The following is an 18,218-nucleotide window of genomic DNA, read 5'->3' on the forward strand; positions in this document are numbered from 1 at the left end:
ATAACGGGCCTCAGTCTCCAAAAGAGCAAGAAAACCCCACGAGAACCCTGGAGATGAGAATTCTAACACTTCTGGCCTCTTCGATTGACGTCTCAAGGAAATATTTTAAAAAGGATGTGAATATTACATGAACTACGTGTAACACTGACATCATCGCACACGCACCCCCCCCCCCCTTCAAATTATACCTCTTTAGGCTGTTAGCAAGTGCCTATTAAAGTCAGCACATCTCATGAGGTGCTAGTGTGGCCAGCAACACACAAATGTCCACTTTTGTCTCCCGAATGCTAAAGTTAACGTGTCACACCAAATGCTCGTATTAGGACACTTCTGCCGCTAGGAGTTGAACCCCCCGGTTATTGGGACTACAACAGAGTATGATACTGGTAGGAACCTCCTGGTTACACCAGCCCACAGGGGATTATTGTGTCCGTCCGTCCGTCGTGCAGGGAGGGGCTGGGTGGGGAGGGAGGGGCTGGGTGGGGAGGGGAGGGTGGGGAGGGGCTGGGTGGGGAGGGTGGGGAAGGGTGGGGCTGGGTGGGCAGGGGCTGGTCACCCCGTGGTGTCCTTATAAAACTCAACGTTTAACCTACTCACGCCGGCTTGTGCCTGCCCTCACAGTCGGCCATATTTGCGGAATACACCACGCCGCTGTTGACCCTGGCCATTGACCGAGCAACCCAACGTTCCTACCAACTTCCTCCGGAGGAATGTGTTAACCACCACTGCAAAATCATGTGCATGTACAGCCATATCTTGTCAATCCACTGCTGGATGAGGGCCTCTCCATGCCATGTGGGTTCATGGGGGTTATTTGATCAAACTTCACCATGCTAGTTAGTTGATGATGAAAGCCGGGGGTGGAAGTTAGACACGAGTGCAACGATGAATGTCCCTGAACTCTGCAGCCTAAAACGTTGTTCTCCAAGAGCATGTTGGTCACTCACCCGAGCTCTACCCAGGCTCAACCGTACTTAGCTTGTGAGATCGGCCTGCTTTGGTGGCCACAGCTGCAAGCAAGAGACACTTTGCCGTGTTTGCCATGTGCAGAATTGTTGCAAAATCCCTAATTGGCGAATATTTGACAATGAACATATTCTTAGGTTTTTTCGGTAAAGTCACATTAAAAAGTAAAATAAAATAAAAATCACGACGTTTTTTATTTTACTTTTAATGTTTTTTACCTACGTGACTTTACCGAAAAAACCTAAGAATATGAATCATTGCAGTCACGAAAGCTTCAAATCTTGACAATGAACATTTGATTGATGACTCGAAGGAAACGACTATTCCCAGTGCACACTGCCATTGCTTTGCTGGCGGTAAAAATAAATGTGTTGGGTCCATAGGCAATCACACAAAATATCCAGCAAGCAAGTCCCACACAAGAATCAACATTGGCAACGTTCATAAGTGATGCATTCTAATATTAACAAATTATTTCCGCATACCATAAACAAGTGACCCCAAAAACAAAACTCAACAAGTTTGTTAATAACACGGTGGCCCTAAAAGAAAAAAAATAAGCAGCGGTTCAGGCAATGGCCCTATATATATTCCTGTTAGAGCAGTGTTTTTGACGATGCGAGTTTTTGTTATTTGTGATTATGCGCCACTAGAAATGCAGTGTCAAGAAAAATCGGTGAAAAACAGACAAAAAATATAGCACGGGCAGGAATATCCATTTTTCATCCAGTTGAATATTCTCAGACCGCATTTCCATATTCTGGCACTGGGGAGCATTGGTACAGCGTCACCTCTTGCACGCGTTTAAATTAAGGGATCTGACTACATTTCAGCTCAGCTTGCTGTTCAACATTGCATAGGTAGCAAATGTAGTGTATATTATGCGGGAGCACTAGTTGCATTTTTTTTTTTTATAATTCATCATGAATCTATATAATTTATGGGGGGAGTGGTGGTGCATTGTGTTGTGGCAATTTGTGTACATTTTAGCAAATGTTGTGCAATCTTCTCTATTGCCTCTACATTCCTAACCTAGTCACTTCCTGTACAAATTTAATATTCTATCGCTTGTTTATTGCAAATGTTAAAGTGCGATTTAACATTCTTTTCAAATAATTATTTACAACGTCATTGTTAAACACAAGTCTAGCTTTATTGAATTTAAAATGCATCTATTTACTGTCCTGGTTAACCCACGGTACACTGACCGACTAACCCAAGTTCGTTTCCCGGCCACAGACCAACATTATCTGCAACGACAAGCACAGTGAAGTATGGTCAAAACCCCCAATGACTGATATGGTTGTGTGAGAGGCCTTCATTCACTCAGTGCCTTTATAAAGGAACACAGATAGAGAGCATGCGCTGTTTATTCACGACGAGTAATTACCGTAATATGCCGAGATAATTGTCAGAGCATGCACCAATATGGTACGGGGAGTCTTTCATCCAACGGTGTATTGACAAAGCCAGAGATTCTTCATTATTTATGTGTCAGAACGTGTGGTCAAATGCGTGCAATGTAGACCTTCTTTTGCACCGTACGTAGCCAACCGTGTCAATGGGAATGAAAGGATATTCATATTCTTAGGTTTTTTTTACCTACGTGACTTTACCGAAAAAACCTAACAATATGAATCCTTGCAGTCACGAAAGCTTCAAATCTAGGGAATGAAAGGACACATTTTCTGGCTTCCAATGAGGTGTCAAATCACAATGCTGTATGTTGGTGGGTTAGATCTAACCTGAACCCAATGTTCCTATGTCAGTGCCTATCAAAGAATGTCCTCTTCTTTGAAGTGAACACCCTATGTGGAAACAAGTCTTTGTGTCCTGCTGTGAAGGCAAGCATTTGATAAAATGCCTACATCTTTACAATGTTTAATTCAGGAATAAAGTTCCGGTTCAAAATGGGACTCGAGCAGCTGAACAGCCATGCAAAATAGATACATAAATGCATAGCAACTGAATAAATACATAAATACATTAAAAGCATGCTTATTTCTACTGACAACATATATGAATACACGGTGATCGATTCATAGTTTCCCCACTCAAGTAATAGGTTTCACATTACATTTCAAAGCCCATACACGCATCTCCCACCAATCTCAACACAACTGATGAATTCTAGAATTGAAGCTTTCGTGACTGCAAGGATTCATATTCTTAGGTTTTTTCGGTAAAGTCACGTAGGTAAAAAAATAAAAATTAATAAAAGTAAAATAAAAATAAAATAAAAATCACGACGTTTCGGAGGCACGATAGCTGTATCAAGTACTGTGACGGTTCCACCTGAAGACGGAGGCTTGTGTTGCCTCTGAAACGTCGTGATTTTTATTTTATTTTTATTTTACTTTTATAAATTTAAATTTTTTACCTACGTGACTTTACCGAAAAAAACCTAAGAATACAACTGATGACAACTGGCACACTTTGTTCGACATAGTTGGTGCTATTTGCATACAGCATCCAATGCTGTGTCAGCCGAGGTCACCAATATCTCGTCGTTTTTCACCGCAAATCGCCCGCGCGGTCTCTGATGGGACGTCACGAGAAAGACAATCTAAAGGGGGGTAGTCAGGCAAACGCAGGGGACCACACAACACGCAAACAACAACAACAACAACCACGAACTGTACGAGGCCAGCCATTAGAATACTCGATACAGTAAATCTAGCTGTGACGGTCCCACCTGATGACGGAGATTTGTGTTGCCTCCGAAACGTCGTGATTTATTATGTTATTTTATTTATATTATAACTTTTATTAATTTTAATTAAATTTTTTTACCTACGTGACTTTACCGAAAAAAACTAAGAGTTGAATCATTGCAGTCACGAAAGCTTCAAATCTAGAATCAGCCATTAGAAATCAGTGGGGTATCTGTGAATGGGTCACCCTGTATATGTCTGTGGAGCATAGTATTGTGGTTGTGTTGTCTACGGATTTGTGATGAGCTTTAAGTTCCCCCATAGACATTCACCATGGTTTACATCTAAGTTGAGCAGACAATAGATGCGCCCATTACATCGGAGCCTTTCACGGCCGAACAATGCTCGTCTGCCAGATTGAATCAAGTCTAAATGCCATCTTCACAGTGAGGCGTTCGTTACACACGTCTCCACGTTCAAGACTTTGAAAGCACAAACAAACCTCTCAACGCCCTCTAAAATGCAATTCTTTTGGATAGAGTACTTTCAAATTCTAAAGTGTCTTTTCTTTTCATTCTATTTCCATGCTTTCTCCTCTGTCTCCCTTTTGCTTTGTCTTGCTGCTCCGCTACTTCATAGATCGCCCATCACTGACTGGGGGGGCTACGAGAGCAACGCTTTGTTTGCGCAGGTTTGGATGGACGTCGTATGCCCCGGCTCTGTGCTTTTATGTAAATGTTAACCGTTGACAATATGTGTGTATAATTATAATAATAATAGACCAGTAGCGTGATTGGTTCGCGCACATTCACCATCTGTCACTTTGAATATTTTAATAATTCCAATAACAACGTGTAATCCAGTGCAATGTATTTACACATTTTTGTTAAACCACCTTGGGGTCATCCATAAATGACGTCACGCGATTTTGGACGATTATTGAACCCCCCCCCCCCCCCCCCATCGTCACACGGCGTCACAAAAAGTTAGACCCCCCTCAAATATGACGTCACAAAGCTCTGCCCCCCCCCCCAAAAAAACATGCTTCAAATCGCTTTAAACTATAGTCATTGTAGTGCGTATTTAATGTGCCGCTGCACTCTGATGTTGTAGGAAAAAACATTTATTTAAAAGTATATTTAATTAAGTAGAACGTGTTGTCAATATTTATTTAAAGTTGCGCATTTTGATGCGACGTCACAATTCTTAACCCCCCCTCCCTCGTCACACATCGTCACTGACCCCCCCCCCCAGGTGCGTGACGTCATTTATGGACGGCCCCCTACTCATTAACCGAGACCTCGACAATGTCACCGCTACAAACTCAAAACCCCAGCCTTCCCCCGCTCCCTGCAGGGACCACACTACCGTCGCAAATCCTAGAATCTCGCCCCAGATCTGGAAGAACGCTGGCAAAGGGAGTGGAACAACGCGGACACTCAGAATAAACAGCAGCCGATGATTTAGATAATTTTAGAGTTGAAGCTTTCGTGACTGCAAGGATTCATACTCTTAGTTTTTTCGGTAAAGTCACGTAGGTAAAAAATTAAATAAAAATTACTAAAAATAAAAGAATAAAAATCACGACGTTTCGGAGGCAACACAAGCTTGCGTCTTCAGGTGAAACTGTCACAGCAAAACATCTGTATCAAGTGAAGAGAAGTCCCAAGAGGCACGACCTTATATACTGGTTAAGGGGGGAGGAGCCAAGATGGGCCGCGGGAGAGGAGGAGTTGTGAGATGGTCAGTACTGCTGCTGGAACGGAGCCTTTGTAGTGTAGATGGTAGAAGTAGATAAAAGCCAGCTAGGATTAAGCGTGTTGCCTCCGAAAACGTCGTGATTTGTATTCTTTTATTTTTATTAATTTTAATTTCATTTTTTACCTACGTGACTTTACCGAAAAAACTAAGAGAATGATTTCGATACCCAAACATCGCACGTCCTCGCTTTGACATCCCTCCGCGAAGAGACCGGTGGTTGTAACCATCAATCGCGTCCGAACATCAGCAGGGCCCCGTTGCGCAACGCTTCCTTCATGAATCGAGAATTTAAGACAGCCCACGGCACGACTCTGGTCATGCCATCTGAACGAGGGACAATTCAGTAAACCACTTTCGTCTGTGCTCCTTCAACGGATGAATATCAACATTTTACAAACTTTTCCATGCAACCATTACGTGGCTAGCAGACCTCAACATTGGCTCCTGAATGCATTGCCATGCGCAAGAATAACATTACATGTGCAAATTGTTTCAGTAAATAAAAATATATTGGGGTCCTATATACCAATTACCTTGTTCTGCAAAAAATCTCAGTCACGGGGGTTGTCCGACTATACTTCACCATACACGGCACTGACTGACCTTTAAAATGAACACAACTTGTGTAATCAAGATTTCGCGTGATTATTAACCAATACAACCATCTGATAAGCCAACAAGATAGAACATTTTGCATGGGAGACACGAGTTCAAAACAAAGACAAACCGTAATAAAGTTTAAACATTCACAGTTTAAATTTTGATTTAAAGCTTACGTGACTGCAGGGATTTGTATTCTTGGTTCTTTCAGTAAAGTCACGTAGAAGGGAAATAATAAAATGATTATTATCTAATAATAAAATGATTATTATTTCCCTTCTACGTGACTTTATCGATAGAACCAAGAATATTCACAGTTTATATAATTGCTAGAACGACACATCGGTAAGTGCTCAAGATTGACAACAATAATTGTGTACTGTTGACTGTTCAGCGATGCGAGTGCATGTCGATACCGATGCCAGGCACGCCACCGCGGCTCTCGCTCATGAGACCATCGCGGTCTCGTGAGTTCTCTGGCCTTGCACAACAAAATAAACTTTGCACGTGGCATCACCAGTCTTCGATCTGAAGCCGGGCGCGCACGACTTTCTCAAACGCTCAAGATGCCGTCAGGTTCGTCAGGGGGGTGCAAGCGTCACTCTTCATCTCCCCCACGCGTTCGAGTGCGCTGTCGGAGAGCAGATTTTTTGTTTACACAAATCAACTGGTTCCCCCCCCCACACACACATGACCCAGAAAAAGAAAAAAGAAACCTCCGGGGACACATCGCTTGCGTCTGTAGGCAACTTACTAATTTGTTTAACTACTGCCAGGGACAGTACTTGGCTTAGTGGAACTGCGCGAGCTCAAAGGGTTCAGCAAGCCCTCTTGTCAAAGGGCAGGAAGGACTTCACACGTGGTTGCTAATACGGGGGCAGCAGCAGAGGACAGTGGATCGTTTACAGATACTGCCGAAAATATATTTATCATTCACGCTCAGGACAATACCCTCCGAGTCTCCCGTGGTTCATACTTTGTGAATTTGTGGTGCCTATGCGTGCACTTCGACACAATGTAAAAAACACACACATTTCAGGACCGTGGGAAGCCTGTACACGTAAGAGGAGGTTTATGACAGATGTCTGCTGTTGTCTTCCAACAAAACTTAGTCGTCCAAGCTTACTTTGAATCAGAAGAATTTTTTTTTAAATATGCAACACAAAGTGCCTTTATCTCTTGACATAAACCACGAGACACAGCTTCAAGTGCCACACTGGTTTATGTTTGTAATAGATGTTCAGCTTGTGCTAGGTTGATACAGTCACTGTAAACAAAAAAATAACAATTCATCTTTAATTGATGATGGATTTAGGCCTCGAAGCGAAGGGCTTGCCTGCTGTCAGAATTAATGACTAGCGACCGGTAAACGCAGTAGCACCTTGCGAGCGACATTTTTAGTGGGTAATAAAATAAAGTGTCAAGTCTGGTCTTGAATGAGGCTTGAAACCTACTTGGCAATTTTCCTGCTGCAGTTGAAAGATAACTAAAATGTTTACTTCAATCCAACACCGCTTGCTTGTCAGAACAATCACAAACTACATGTGACGAGACGGTTTTTCTTAAGCACTTGAATGTGGAAATAAGTATTCTAAATTGCTTTATTCTGTGTATATTGGACGTGGAGAGAAAAACAACAACCCAACACACTGAGATATCGTTGTATTTGCAATGTTGTCTTCCACCTCCTTGAACTGCAAGGCGTTTGGTTCTGGGAGATTGTAAAGACCGGAACAAACGACAGCCAGACTGTGTTTCTGCAGAAGTAGGATTTCAGCTGACACTGATCAAACTTCAGACTCATAAAGTTGCATACATGCCCCAAAATTGGTTATTAAAATGTAGATTTTGCAAATATTGTAAATGTTAAGGAGTCTATGTTATATAGTGATGGTAATGGTTCAGCAAGTAGCACTTTTAACTATTCATCCAAAATAGAGATTACCTCGCATAGCTCTTCTGCGAATCCAAATTAGAAACTAGATAGTTTTTTTTACGCATTATACTTTCAACAAACTGATAAGTCACTGTGTCTCTGTCTCCCTCTTTGATTTTCTATACCATCTTGGCCTTTTTTTCTTTCGTGAGCCGTTTTCTTTCGTCGTAAAATCATGGCTCTCTCATAGCCATACAAAGAACATGCTAGAAAATCTCAAATCACAAATCATGCGAATTAATTTCGCACCATTAACCCACAAATTAACGGAACTGTGTTCAAAGGATCCTCACTGCCAGCTCCCTCATTACATTCTGTGCAGAGGGACAAATTAGAGTGACGATGCACCATGTGCCAGGGGCTTTCGCTGATCTCAGCATTCGCGCGGATCGTTGCAAGTCCCATAGGCAGGGGAAACATAAATGAATTGGAAATACACAAACCCACACACCTTTACCCATCTCCCCTGGTAACTCGTTACCGGTGTAGCAGCTGTCCGATTCACTACAGACTTCGGGAAAAGGTTAACTCTTAACGTCATCATCCGCACGTATTCTGTCTGTTAGTTTGGTTTTTTTGTATCAAAGATCACTTTGTTTGCTTGGGTTATCTCTGCGTTGTACGGTTATCGTAATCTTGACCAGGTCGACCTTGTTTGTACAAGAGCCGATGTAGGCTCAAGTTGTTACCTGGTAAAATAAACTCTCCGATGTTGATTTCACGTGTGGGAAAAGTAGACACAGACGAAGAAAATCTTTCAAAATCACCATTGATTGCGAATTCAGCAGGATATATATTTTTTAAAGGGATACAGAACAGCATTAATTAAGAATTTAATTGGCTTACTAATAGACAAAATTATCTTAACCACCTCGAGCAAGTTTGGCAGGATGCCCTGCTTTCAAGTAACTGTTTCCCCGATGTAATCGCAAGCTATATTCTAATTTATGAATGTCGTATTTAAATGGATCGTTGTGAAAATATTGTACTGAACAACCAGCTATGGCCCTTAAACGATATTACGCAACTGACAAGCCAGTCGTTCGAACGTATAAATGTATATTTTTGTCTGTTTAATTTGTCGTCTCCCCCGTACCTCCGATTAGCACAGTCGGCTACGTACGGTGCGAAAGAGGTTCAGCATACCGCATACATTTTGTAAAATGAAACTATTTCACGTGCACATTTCATTTTCATCTTGAGACAATGATGGTGGTGGTTTTTTTATTTCTACCCCATTTTAAAGCAAAATATGCCCATGCCATGTGCGCTTTTATCATGGCAATGGTTCGTAATAATAGGCAGAATATTGCCTGCAACCATGTCATGCAGCCATATCAAAATAAAACAAAACCCTTTGACACAGGGCTGTTATATAGCATTAGAAGTGCACACGAGGCACTTTGAAAATGCATTAGAGTTAATGGAAATTACATTTTGGTTTACACGATTCTCTGCTGCCACTAGGAAAGTGCGTATCACAACATTCAACGTTTATTTTCAAATTTCTAATGAAATTAAACATTAATGCGAACACAATCGTTCCAGTTTATTAGTAACAGTAAATTCTGCTCACTAATAAAAAAAAATATTTTTGATAAATTCGTTTTGAAATCGTTAATGATTCACAATTTCGAGAATAATTAATCATTCGCTTTGAAAATCCAGCCTCTCTCACGAAGGAACCCTGAAGCATTCAGCACTTTATGAAGCCAATTATAATTTACTGCGGCGGCGCAGTAAATTAGCACACCGCAATAACAACCTGGTCACCCGAGTTCAATCCCCGGCGATGGTGAACGCCAAGTGGAGAGTGGTAACCGAAACCAGTTCTGGCCTCCCTCTCCTTTCACCAACCTGCAACGGACCAGCTCGGTGCAGTGCGGTGAACAAACCCTCATGACCGACTTGGTGTGCGAGGCCCCCATTCAGGAGCGGCCGTAACTTCACGCGTGTAATACATCGGAGACGATACACGCGCGTATGTCGAACTTCTTTCGTACCGTACGTAGCCAACCGTGCTCATCGGATGGTGTTGGGGGAACGAGAGCAAATTAAACACAAAAATCTGTTCTAAACACGTACGTTTATAATCTCGATTTTTTTAAAATTGCATTGCTCCAGTGGCTCTCTGGAGCAGAAGCGCATCTGAAAGCGCGCCACACAGTAACCGTCTTTGCTCGATGGTTTGCAGAGAGCTGCTGCGAGCATGTCCGGCGTTTGCGTGACGGTTTATTTTCCTTGACGAGATCAGCAAGGTAATACTGTGCTCTGAATGCTTCACTAGTTGTTACTGTAATGTGCTTAGAGGAGGGCCAGAGTGTTTCCTGCACTGGATGTGTGTTAAAGTTTATTTTCCGTAGTGTAGCGTTTTTCACGCTGTTAAACCTGCTCTGCTTATTACTTTGGTGTAGGTTCCCTTGATACAAATAGCTTTAAACATAGTAATAGGTTTGTACCCTTTCAACTGGTGCAAAAACTGACACCTTTATACAAGGCATCATGTTTTCAATAACCACAACACAAGCAGTCAAAATGCAAACAAAAAGAAACAACTCTGATAATGATATGTACTGTCCTTGAAGTTGATTGGTCCACACCCGAGACAGCTTTTCTTAGAGCCTAGTCTCCATTGGTGTTGGACCAGATGACGCCAAAAGGCGTACAACTCAAAAAAAGTGCACTATCAGAGTATTGAGAGCTCGGGGTAAGCATTTACACTGAGACATCTCCTTTAAGGAGATGTCTCATAGCTTTAAACATGTCAGCACTGTATTGTATATTACACAACATCAGAAACATGCTTGAATAGTTTTACAACCCCCCCTTGACTGGCGTGGGGCTCACACAAACACATTCAAGGCCGCGTTAATGCAGGGGAAGTGAAAGACAGGTTCAAATAGCATGAGCCGCTAATTGATATATTCAGGAATTGAAGTTAGGTCCCTGAGATCAGAGAACAGTGTGCAAACCATTCCACCGCCCACTCCTAACAAACTAAAACACATCAGTATGATAAATTCCTCTGTTGATATGTAAACTCCTTTGTCAAGGCTCTCTCCTCCTCCCACCCAGCTTAAAATACGCTGCCAAGCTTAGCAGTGTTCATTAGTACGCTGTCTTTCCGACAGCCCTGTTCTTTACCTGAGGACGGCTGCTTGCGTTGTGGCCGAAACGTCGTGAGAATTGTATCTTATTATGTTTTATTTTCATTATTTTATTATTTCCCTTCTATGTGACTTTACCGAAAGAACCAAGAATATTAATCTATGCAATCACGAAAGCTTTAAATCGATTGTGTTTTTTTTACTTTAGCTGGTAAGGCCCACGGAGTTATATATTGTTTTTCAGAAGCAACCTGGCCACAAATGAAAGCTGAACGAAGTCGCTTATCACGTGGGAATTTATTGTAGCGATATATGTACTCGAAACACATTTTTAAATCTGGTGAGAAACACCAGAGGACCTGGACAAAAATCCACGTGACCACGGGGAGAAAAAACATGCAAACTCCAAATATACAACAGGCGAGATGTTAAACTACCTTGCCAGGCAAGGTAGGTTAATATCTCGCCACCATGCCGTGCACATTTATGAAACAAAGCATCTGTAGTACATATTCTTTGGGTCTTTCGGTAAAGTCACTTAGATAGGTCGCTGCTCACCATTCACATTAACATTTGCTGCTCCGCCCATGCTGCTGACATTTGGTCTACGCCCATTTCAAACCTTTATTATAAACAGTTTGCCTTTCGAAGTTAACCCCCTTTTCCCGATGACGACCGCTTGTGTTGCGATCGAAACGTCGTAGATTTTTTGTTATTTTCTTTGAACCTATCTACGTGGCTTTACCGAAAGACCCAAAGAATATGAATTGCCTGCAGTCCCGAAAGCTTTAAGTCAAGATTCATCTGTAGTACATTCATCTTGAAGACACGTTCGTGTCAGTTGTGCTCACAAAAGGCCACTCGTATAAATAAATGATTTGATTAAATCATAATTTAAGTATTTATCCAGGAGATCCCACACTAAGTCATAGAACTCTCTTTCAGGAGGGCATTGCATCAGGATTTTTATTTTAAGCTGCTTTCAGCAAATCAATCAAGAGTGGGAGGAAACGTTAGAAAACCCACGCTCACAAGGGGGCAAAACACACGACCCCTGTACAGATGGAAACAGATGGCGGTTAGTCCACTTGCTGTACTGCCCTCTCCTTGCAAGCCATGGTGTGACAACCACAATGCCCACGTTTGCTTGATCCTCCAACTTTCGCCTCCACAGTGCATGCACCATCACTGCCCGACTGGTGGCCCTTCTCATGTCTATACATTCATATTATGGCAGCAAAATTGTGATTTCTGTTTTTGAATTTACGGTGAAGGTGCATGCCTCATATTACTGCTGGCAGAAGTGCCTCCAACTAGAGGGAGCTCTAGAGCCCCTCTACGGTTATTTTTAGCCGACTCTTCCTTGCTGACCAGGCATCTCGGAAGAGACTGGGAGAACCCGCACTTTAGCTCAGCGCACGCGACCTGGCGATCGACCAACTGTGTTGTTCTCAATCATACTGCTGCATTCGAAAGAGGCGTAGGGATTTAAGAAACTCATCCAATGGTTTTCAACTGCCGTGCTCGGAGACTGAATCGAGCCAGCAAACTTCCATTACACGAAGGCAGCATCCAGATCTTTAATAATATTCCATTATCGTATAAAATATAAGGTGGCCGCAGTCAATAAACCACATTACAGTGACTGCAAACTTCACCCCATTGCATCCAATTTCACGTTTAACCTGCTGAGAACTGTCCATTGAGCAGAAGGAAAAAAAACACCAGCAGAAATAAATAGGCAAGCTACCGAAAGGCTGGGATGAATTATGCTCCAACAGGGTCCTCTGTTCGTGAGTTTAAAAAACCATTCAATATTATATAAAGACGGAGTGAATTAAATCCTATGCTATAGTAGCTGGGAGCATGCATCCGAGTTCCCCTGTGGCTAACCGAGACATGCATTCAGGTCTGTGACATACAATGAGCTATGAGTCAGACTAGGAGACTCTCACGGTCTGATTAGCGTTGAACATTTCAAAGTGGCGACTCGAAGGCCCAGGGGGTTTGAAGTTTGGGAAGCGGGGTCACCCGGGTGGTCAGACTGCGGCAAGAGGAGCCTCACATATCTCCCTAGCCTCGGGCTAGGAAAACACTTTACCCAGCTCAGAACAGTCATACGTCGGTCACAGAACACGGATTCAAATTATCTGACAATAACCGTCAAGAAAACGCCTTAGGGCGTTCTACGTCAAATGTCACACGCGTGGAAGGAAACACCTCGAAGGCTACGACATGGCAAATGAGGAGCGCTTCGCCAGTCAGTGGCACGCCCAAGCTCATTGTCTCACCACGCCTGTCGAGCACATGGACAGGTACTTTTGATTTTCTTTTTTTGTAAATGAGGGATTGAGGAGTGACGTGTCCAAACGGGGGAAATTAAATGCGCAATGATATATACTCCATGATAAGACGTTATTAATTGGTGATACCACGTTGGCAGTGGGTGCACAAAAACATTGTTTTTATTTCTTTATCACATTTGTCAATGACGCTGTGGCCTCGAAGGAAAATTATTGTAAGAGGTGACTTTTCAGGTAAGGGCCATTCTTCAAATCACATGTAGCATCTATAATAATCTCATACATCATCGATAATAATCACATGCACATATGGAACACATTCCTGCGGAGGGAGCTGGTAGGAATGTTGGGTTGTTCGGTCAATGGCCAGGGACAACGGCGGCGTGGTGTATTCCGCAAATATGCCCGACTTTGAGGGCGGGCACAAGCCGGCGTGAGTAGGTTAAACGTTGAGTTTTATAAGGGCACCACGGGGTGACCAGCCCCTCCCGACCCAACCCCACCCTTCCCACCCCCACCCAGCCCCACCCTCCCCACCCAGCCACTCCCCACCCTCCCCACCCACCCAACCCCACCCTCCCCTCCCCACCCAGCCCCTCCCTGCACGACGGACGGACACAATAATCCCGTGTGGGCTGGTGTAACCAGGAGGTTCCTACCAGTATTAAGGACTATTAGCCTAAACGTTCACCGTTACGTAATTGTTTTTCTTTTGATGGCAGTGTTATTGACGAATGTGTTGAGTTTTTTTATACTCTAGATAAATGTACATTGTTTTTTTACTCAAAATAGCATGGGTGCTGGCCTTGGTGGCTTGAACCTTGCAACACGACAGCATGACCCGCTTAGCCACACAATTACGTGAATTACCTGCTCGTGTGAATTGTCACCAAATGCATCTGTGTACACATACGCACAGCTGAGTGCAATACACCATCGCTCCCTTATTGCATGCGAGCACTCGCACGCACAAACACACACATCCACCGGTGCATGCGGCCTACCTTTTCGAGAGCAGCTTACTGTAATTGTAAACTCGGACTTCCAAGGTTTCACTTCCATTGATTGCGCTTGCAAGCGGCCAGCGGAAGGTCTGCGGAACAAAGGATACATCACGTCAAGCAGAGTTAGGGGAGTCTGTAGTGGAGCACCACACAGGCCAAGATGACCCAATCAATAGATTCAGTGCGGGAGTGTACGGGAGACCCAATTCGTTGGAGAACATTGATGTGAGATGGCAAGCACGTGTCCATTGCGTGACTGATGGGGAAGCTTCACACAAAGCAAGATAGCCCTTGGTCGGATTCTGTTTGCGAATGGAAAGATCAAATGCGTGCACACTGCGATTTCTAGATTCGGCTAAGAATAAAAATCTCACAATGGTATTTGGACAGGTAAAAAAAACACAACAGATGCAGGCACGTCAGATGGTAACACCCATTGAGCATTGAAAAATGTTGATACTCCTGCTGTTATGGAGTGACTCATGCTGCCAGCTATGGTTGCAAAGTTTGGTCGTACATGTTATGTCTATCGTTTATTGTTCAATTTGAATCCCAGTTCCTATTATCACTGTTTCATTGTTTTTATAACTTTATTTTGGTGATCGTCACTTTAAGATGTTTCTTGTTCATGTTTTTGTTGGTTGCAGTTGCACCCGAGTCAAGAGCCTCATGGCTCACAGGGCTATACCTAATAAATGAAACTGAAAACTGAGCGAAGCAGCTCTTATCACAAGGATGGCCACAGTCCAAGACCGACGGTATTGTCAGCAGTTATTTGGCATTGCAGGGAGGGAATGCATCGGGGTCCTAGGATGAAATGCACATCGTGAAATTTTGAATTATTATAATGTTTAAGATTAAAAGAACAAAAACTTACATTATTCAACATGAAACCCGTGTTCAAAGTTATTGTAAAAAAAATAAACAAGATTAACAGTATACAATGCCTAAATACAAAATGAAAAACAGTGTAAATAAATCCTGTCACTGTTAGGACACTTGTACATAAAAGAAAATACGTAAGGTAACGATGCGATTTTGAAAGTATATACTGTTTATCGCCATATATTTTTAATAAGCAGATACAGTTCTGTTCTAGATTTGGAGCTTTCGTGACTGCAAGGATTCATATTCTTGGGTTTTTTCGGTAAAGTCACGTAGGTAAAAAATAAAAATAAATAAAAGTAAACTAAAAAATAAAATAAAAATCACGACGTTTCGGAGGCAACACAAGCCTCCGTCTTCAGGTTGAACCGTCACAGCACGCTTGCTGTATCAAGTACATTATTTTTTATTTTTTATTTTACTTTTATTAATTTTAATTAAAACATTTACCTACGTGACTTTACCGAAAAAACCCAAAAATATACAGTTCTGTTGTTTAACAAGAACAGAACCATCTGGTCCCCACACAGCTAATAGGCCTCACTGGTCAATGTAAACTCGCAGCTTGGAGGCAGCAACCTCTGAACGTCTCTTCGTCTCACAACTGGGTCACCTCCTCCACGCACAAAAGTGTTGTATTGTACTTCGAAGATGTACATCCTGGCAAATAAGTGTTTGGGACTGGAATCAAATTACAACGCGAGGATATTTAAAGAGTCAAAGGCAGTAAGAATATTCATCTTCTTGGTTCTTTCGGTAAAGTCACGTAGAAGGGAAGTAATAAAATAATAAAAATAAAACATAATAAAACTATTTATTTTTATTTTTATTATTTTTTTATTATTTTATTACTTCCCTTCTACGTGACTTTACCGAAAGAACCAAGAAGATGAATCCCTGCAGTCACGAAAGCTTTAAATAGTAAGAATATTGCGGAGGAGAGCCATCCGAATATATTTACTCTGCATTATAATGACGTGCGGGTGGCAAACAGGCCCTCATCAGCACGATGTGGGCCGGTGAACAGCCGCTGATGGGGTACCTGGAGTCAGGGCCCTCCCAGAATGCCGTGAGAGCCCTTGCAATGCAGTACAGCAACATTGTAAATTTAGTATGCATTTTGTCAATTGTGGGTAACTATGTACCACTTGTTAAGAAATAAGATTGAGTTCGTTTACTACATCCCTCAATTTACCAAGACACTTCATAACACGTTTTGCACAATTTCCTTCTAAATCGTACTGCGAATTATATTGTGGCTAGTCTGTCAATCAATTCGCAGAGTAAATAACCAAGTGTATTAATTCCAGGGGAATTTGTACCAAGCCTTTGGCTTCCCAGTGACGGTGTTTATACATCGCACAGGGATCTCATTTGAGGCTGAGTAGATCTAAGGGAGGCCCAAGACTTGTTCAGATAATCGTCACTGGTATTGGAAGTAAGCGGGAATTGAACTCGGGTCGCCAGGTTCGGAGCACCGCTACACTACCACCCAAACACAAACGCACAGAAAAACAGACCTCCGAGTTAGCTAAGCTACTATATTTTGGTAAATACTGCTTGTACGCACCTATCATGCCCTTACACGTCTCCCCATCTCTGTTCATTAGACAAGAGCTCAAAGTATGAACTATTATTTTAGGCCGAGCCAACCTCGTGAGGTTCACGTTCCAAATGCCATCGATATTCCCAGTAAGGAATTGAATATGGACCATCGAAACTGCAGCTCAATGTGCCATCATTTCATTGACCGGCCACAAACACACGGTCACACGCACACACAGACGCACACACGAACTGTCAAAGCAAACATCTCCCAATGGGGGAACAACTCGAGAAATAGCAAGCTGTGCACAACATTAAGATTGTATCTTGGTGCAGTGTCAGCATCCCTCGTTAGGAGCATCCCAGAGAACTGACGTCTCTGCTGGTGCTTTGAAACTATAGGAGGGGAAAAGGAAGGTTTCAACTAAAGCCTGCCATAACATGATAGAGACATATATTAACTCTTTTTAATTTTACCAGGTAAAGCCCACTCCACGATATAGCTCTTTTTCAGAGGCCACAAATGATAGCTCAACAAAGTGGCTTATCACGTGCAAATGTATAGCAGAAAATACTCTCAACGTGTTTCTAAAATGTAGAGGGGAAAACCAGAGGACCCAGGAGAAAAATTCACACGACCACGGGGAGAGAGTCACATGCAAACTCCAAATATACAGGCGTCAGGATCGGGATCGAACCCATGACCTCCTGTATACCTGGTAAGCTAGTTAACATGTCTCCACCATGGCGCTTACATGAAATCTCCCATGATTTCGGGGTTATGCGAGGAGAGAACCCTCACTGCCAAGAGAATTTCGTGCCCCGAGGGAGTTGCTCTCGCTGACAAGTTGAACTTTACAATTCACGCCGCACCACGCAAAACAAGCTTCTGTCAATGTTTCCCATCTATCACTGCAGTCATAACAACGTGGAATTTTGATAATGCCAGTGGCTGGTTAGCATTACGCACGATAAATAAACATTGATGTATATTTCAGGGCACCTGTGCCGACGGGAGAATCGGTGATGAAGTGTGGAAAGCAGTGCGCAGTGCAACCACCCAGGTGCACATTTCATCAGCACGGTAAAGGTGCAGCCCTGCAATTACATGCTCGCACCACTGCTAGCAAAAGGGGCCTCCGCTAGTGGGTATCTCTAGAGCTGTTCTACACGGTATTTTTGATCCTACTCTTCCGCGCTAGAGGAGCCACAATTTACCCCCACCACACGTGACCTGGCACGTCAACCAAGTGGTATACCCACCAATATACTTCTAGGTACACAGAGGCAGGGGCATTTGTGAAATGTGCTCATTGTTTCGACTGCCTCTGTATTGCAAATCCAGTGCGCGAAACCACAACACTGCAACAGTAGCACTGTGATGTTAAACGCAGAAGTTGGAAAGATTTGGTCACTCGACAAATGGTATGATGATATACAAATTGGACACTGCAGGT

The 18,218-nt window shown here is 42.8% G+C and overlaps 1 protein-coding gene across 2 annotated transcripts in view; it reads right to left on the minus strand.

Annotated features, from left to right (window-relative positions):
- Positions 1–18,218, minus strand: part of LOC144724947 (otoferlin-like) — a 171,643-nt gene that overhangs the window by 124,200 nt on the left and 29,225 nt on the right. For both annotated transcript variants that reach the window (XM_078604283.1, XM_078604282.1), the window contains exon 3: positions 14,332–14,420. In XM_078604283.1, the coding sequence (XP_078460409.1) occupies positions 14,332–14,420 (89 nt within the window). The remainder of the gene's footprint in view (positions 1–14,331; positions 14,421–18,218) is intronic.

The sequence above is a fragment of the Lampetra planeri genome, chromosome 22 (genome assembly GCF_965212315.1).
Source record: "Lampetra planeri chromosome 22, kcLamPlan1.2.h2, whole genome shotgun sequence".
NCBI classification, from domain to species: Eukaryota; Metazoa; Chordata; class Hyperoartia; order Petromyzontiformes; family Petromyzontidae; genus Lampetra; species Lampetra planeri.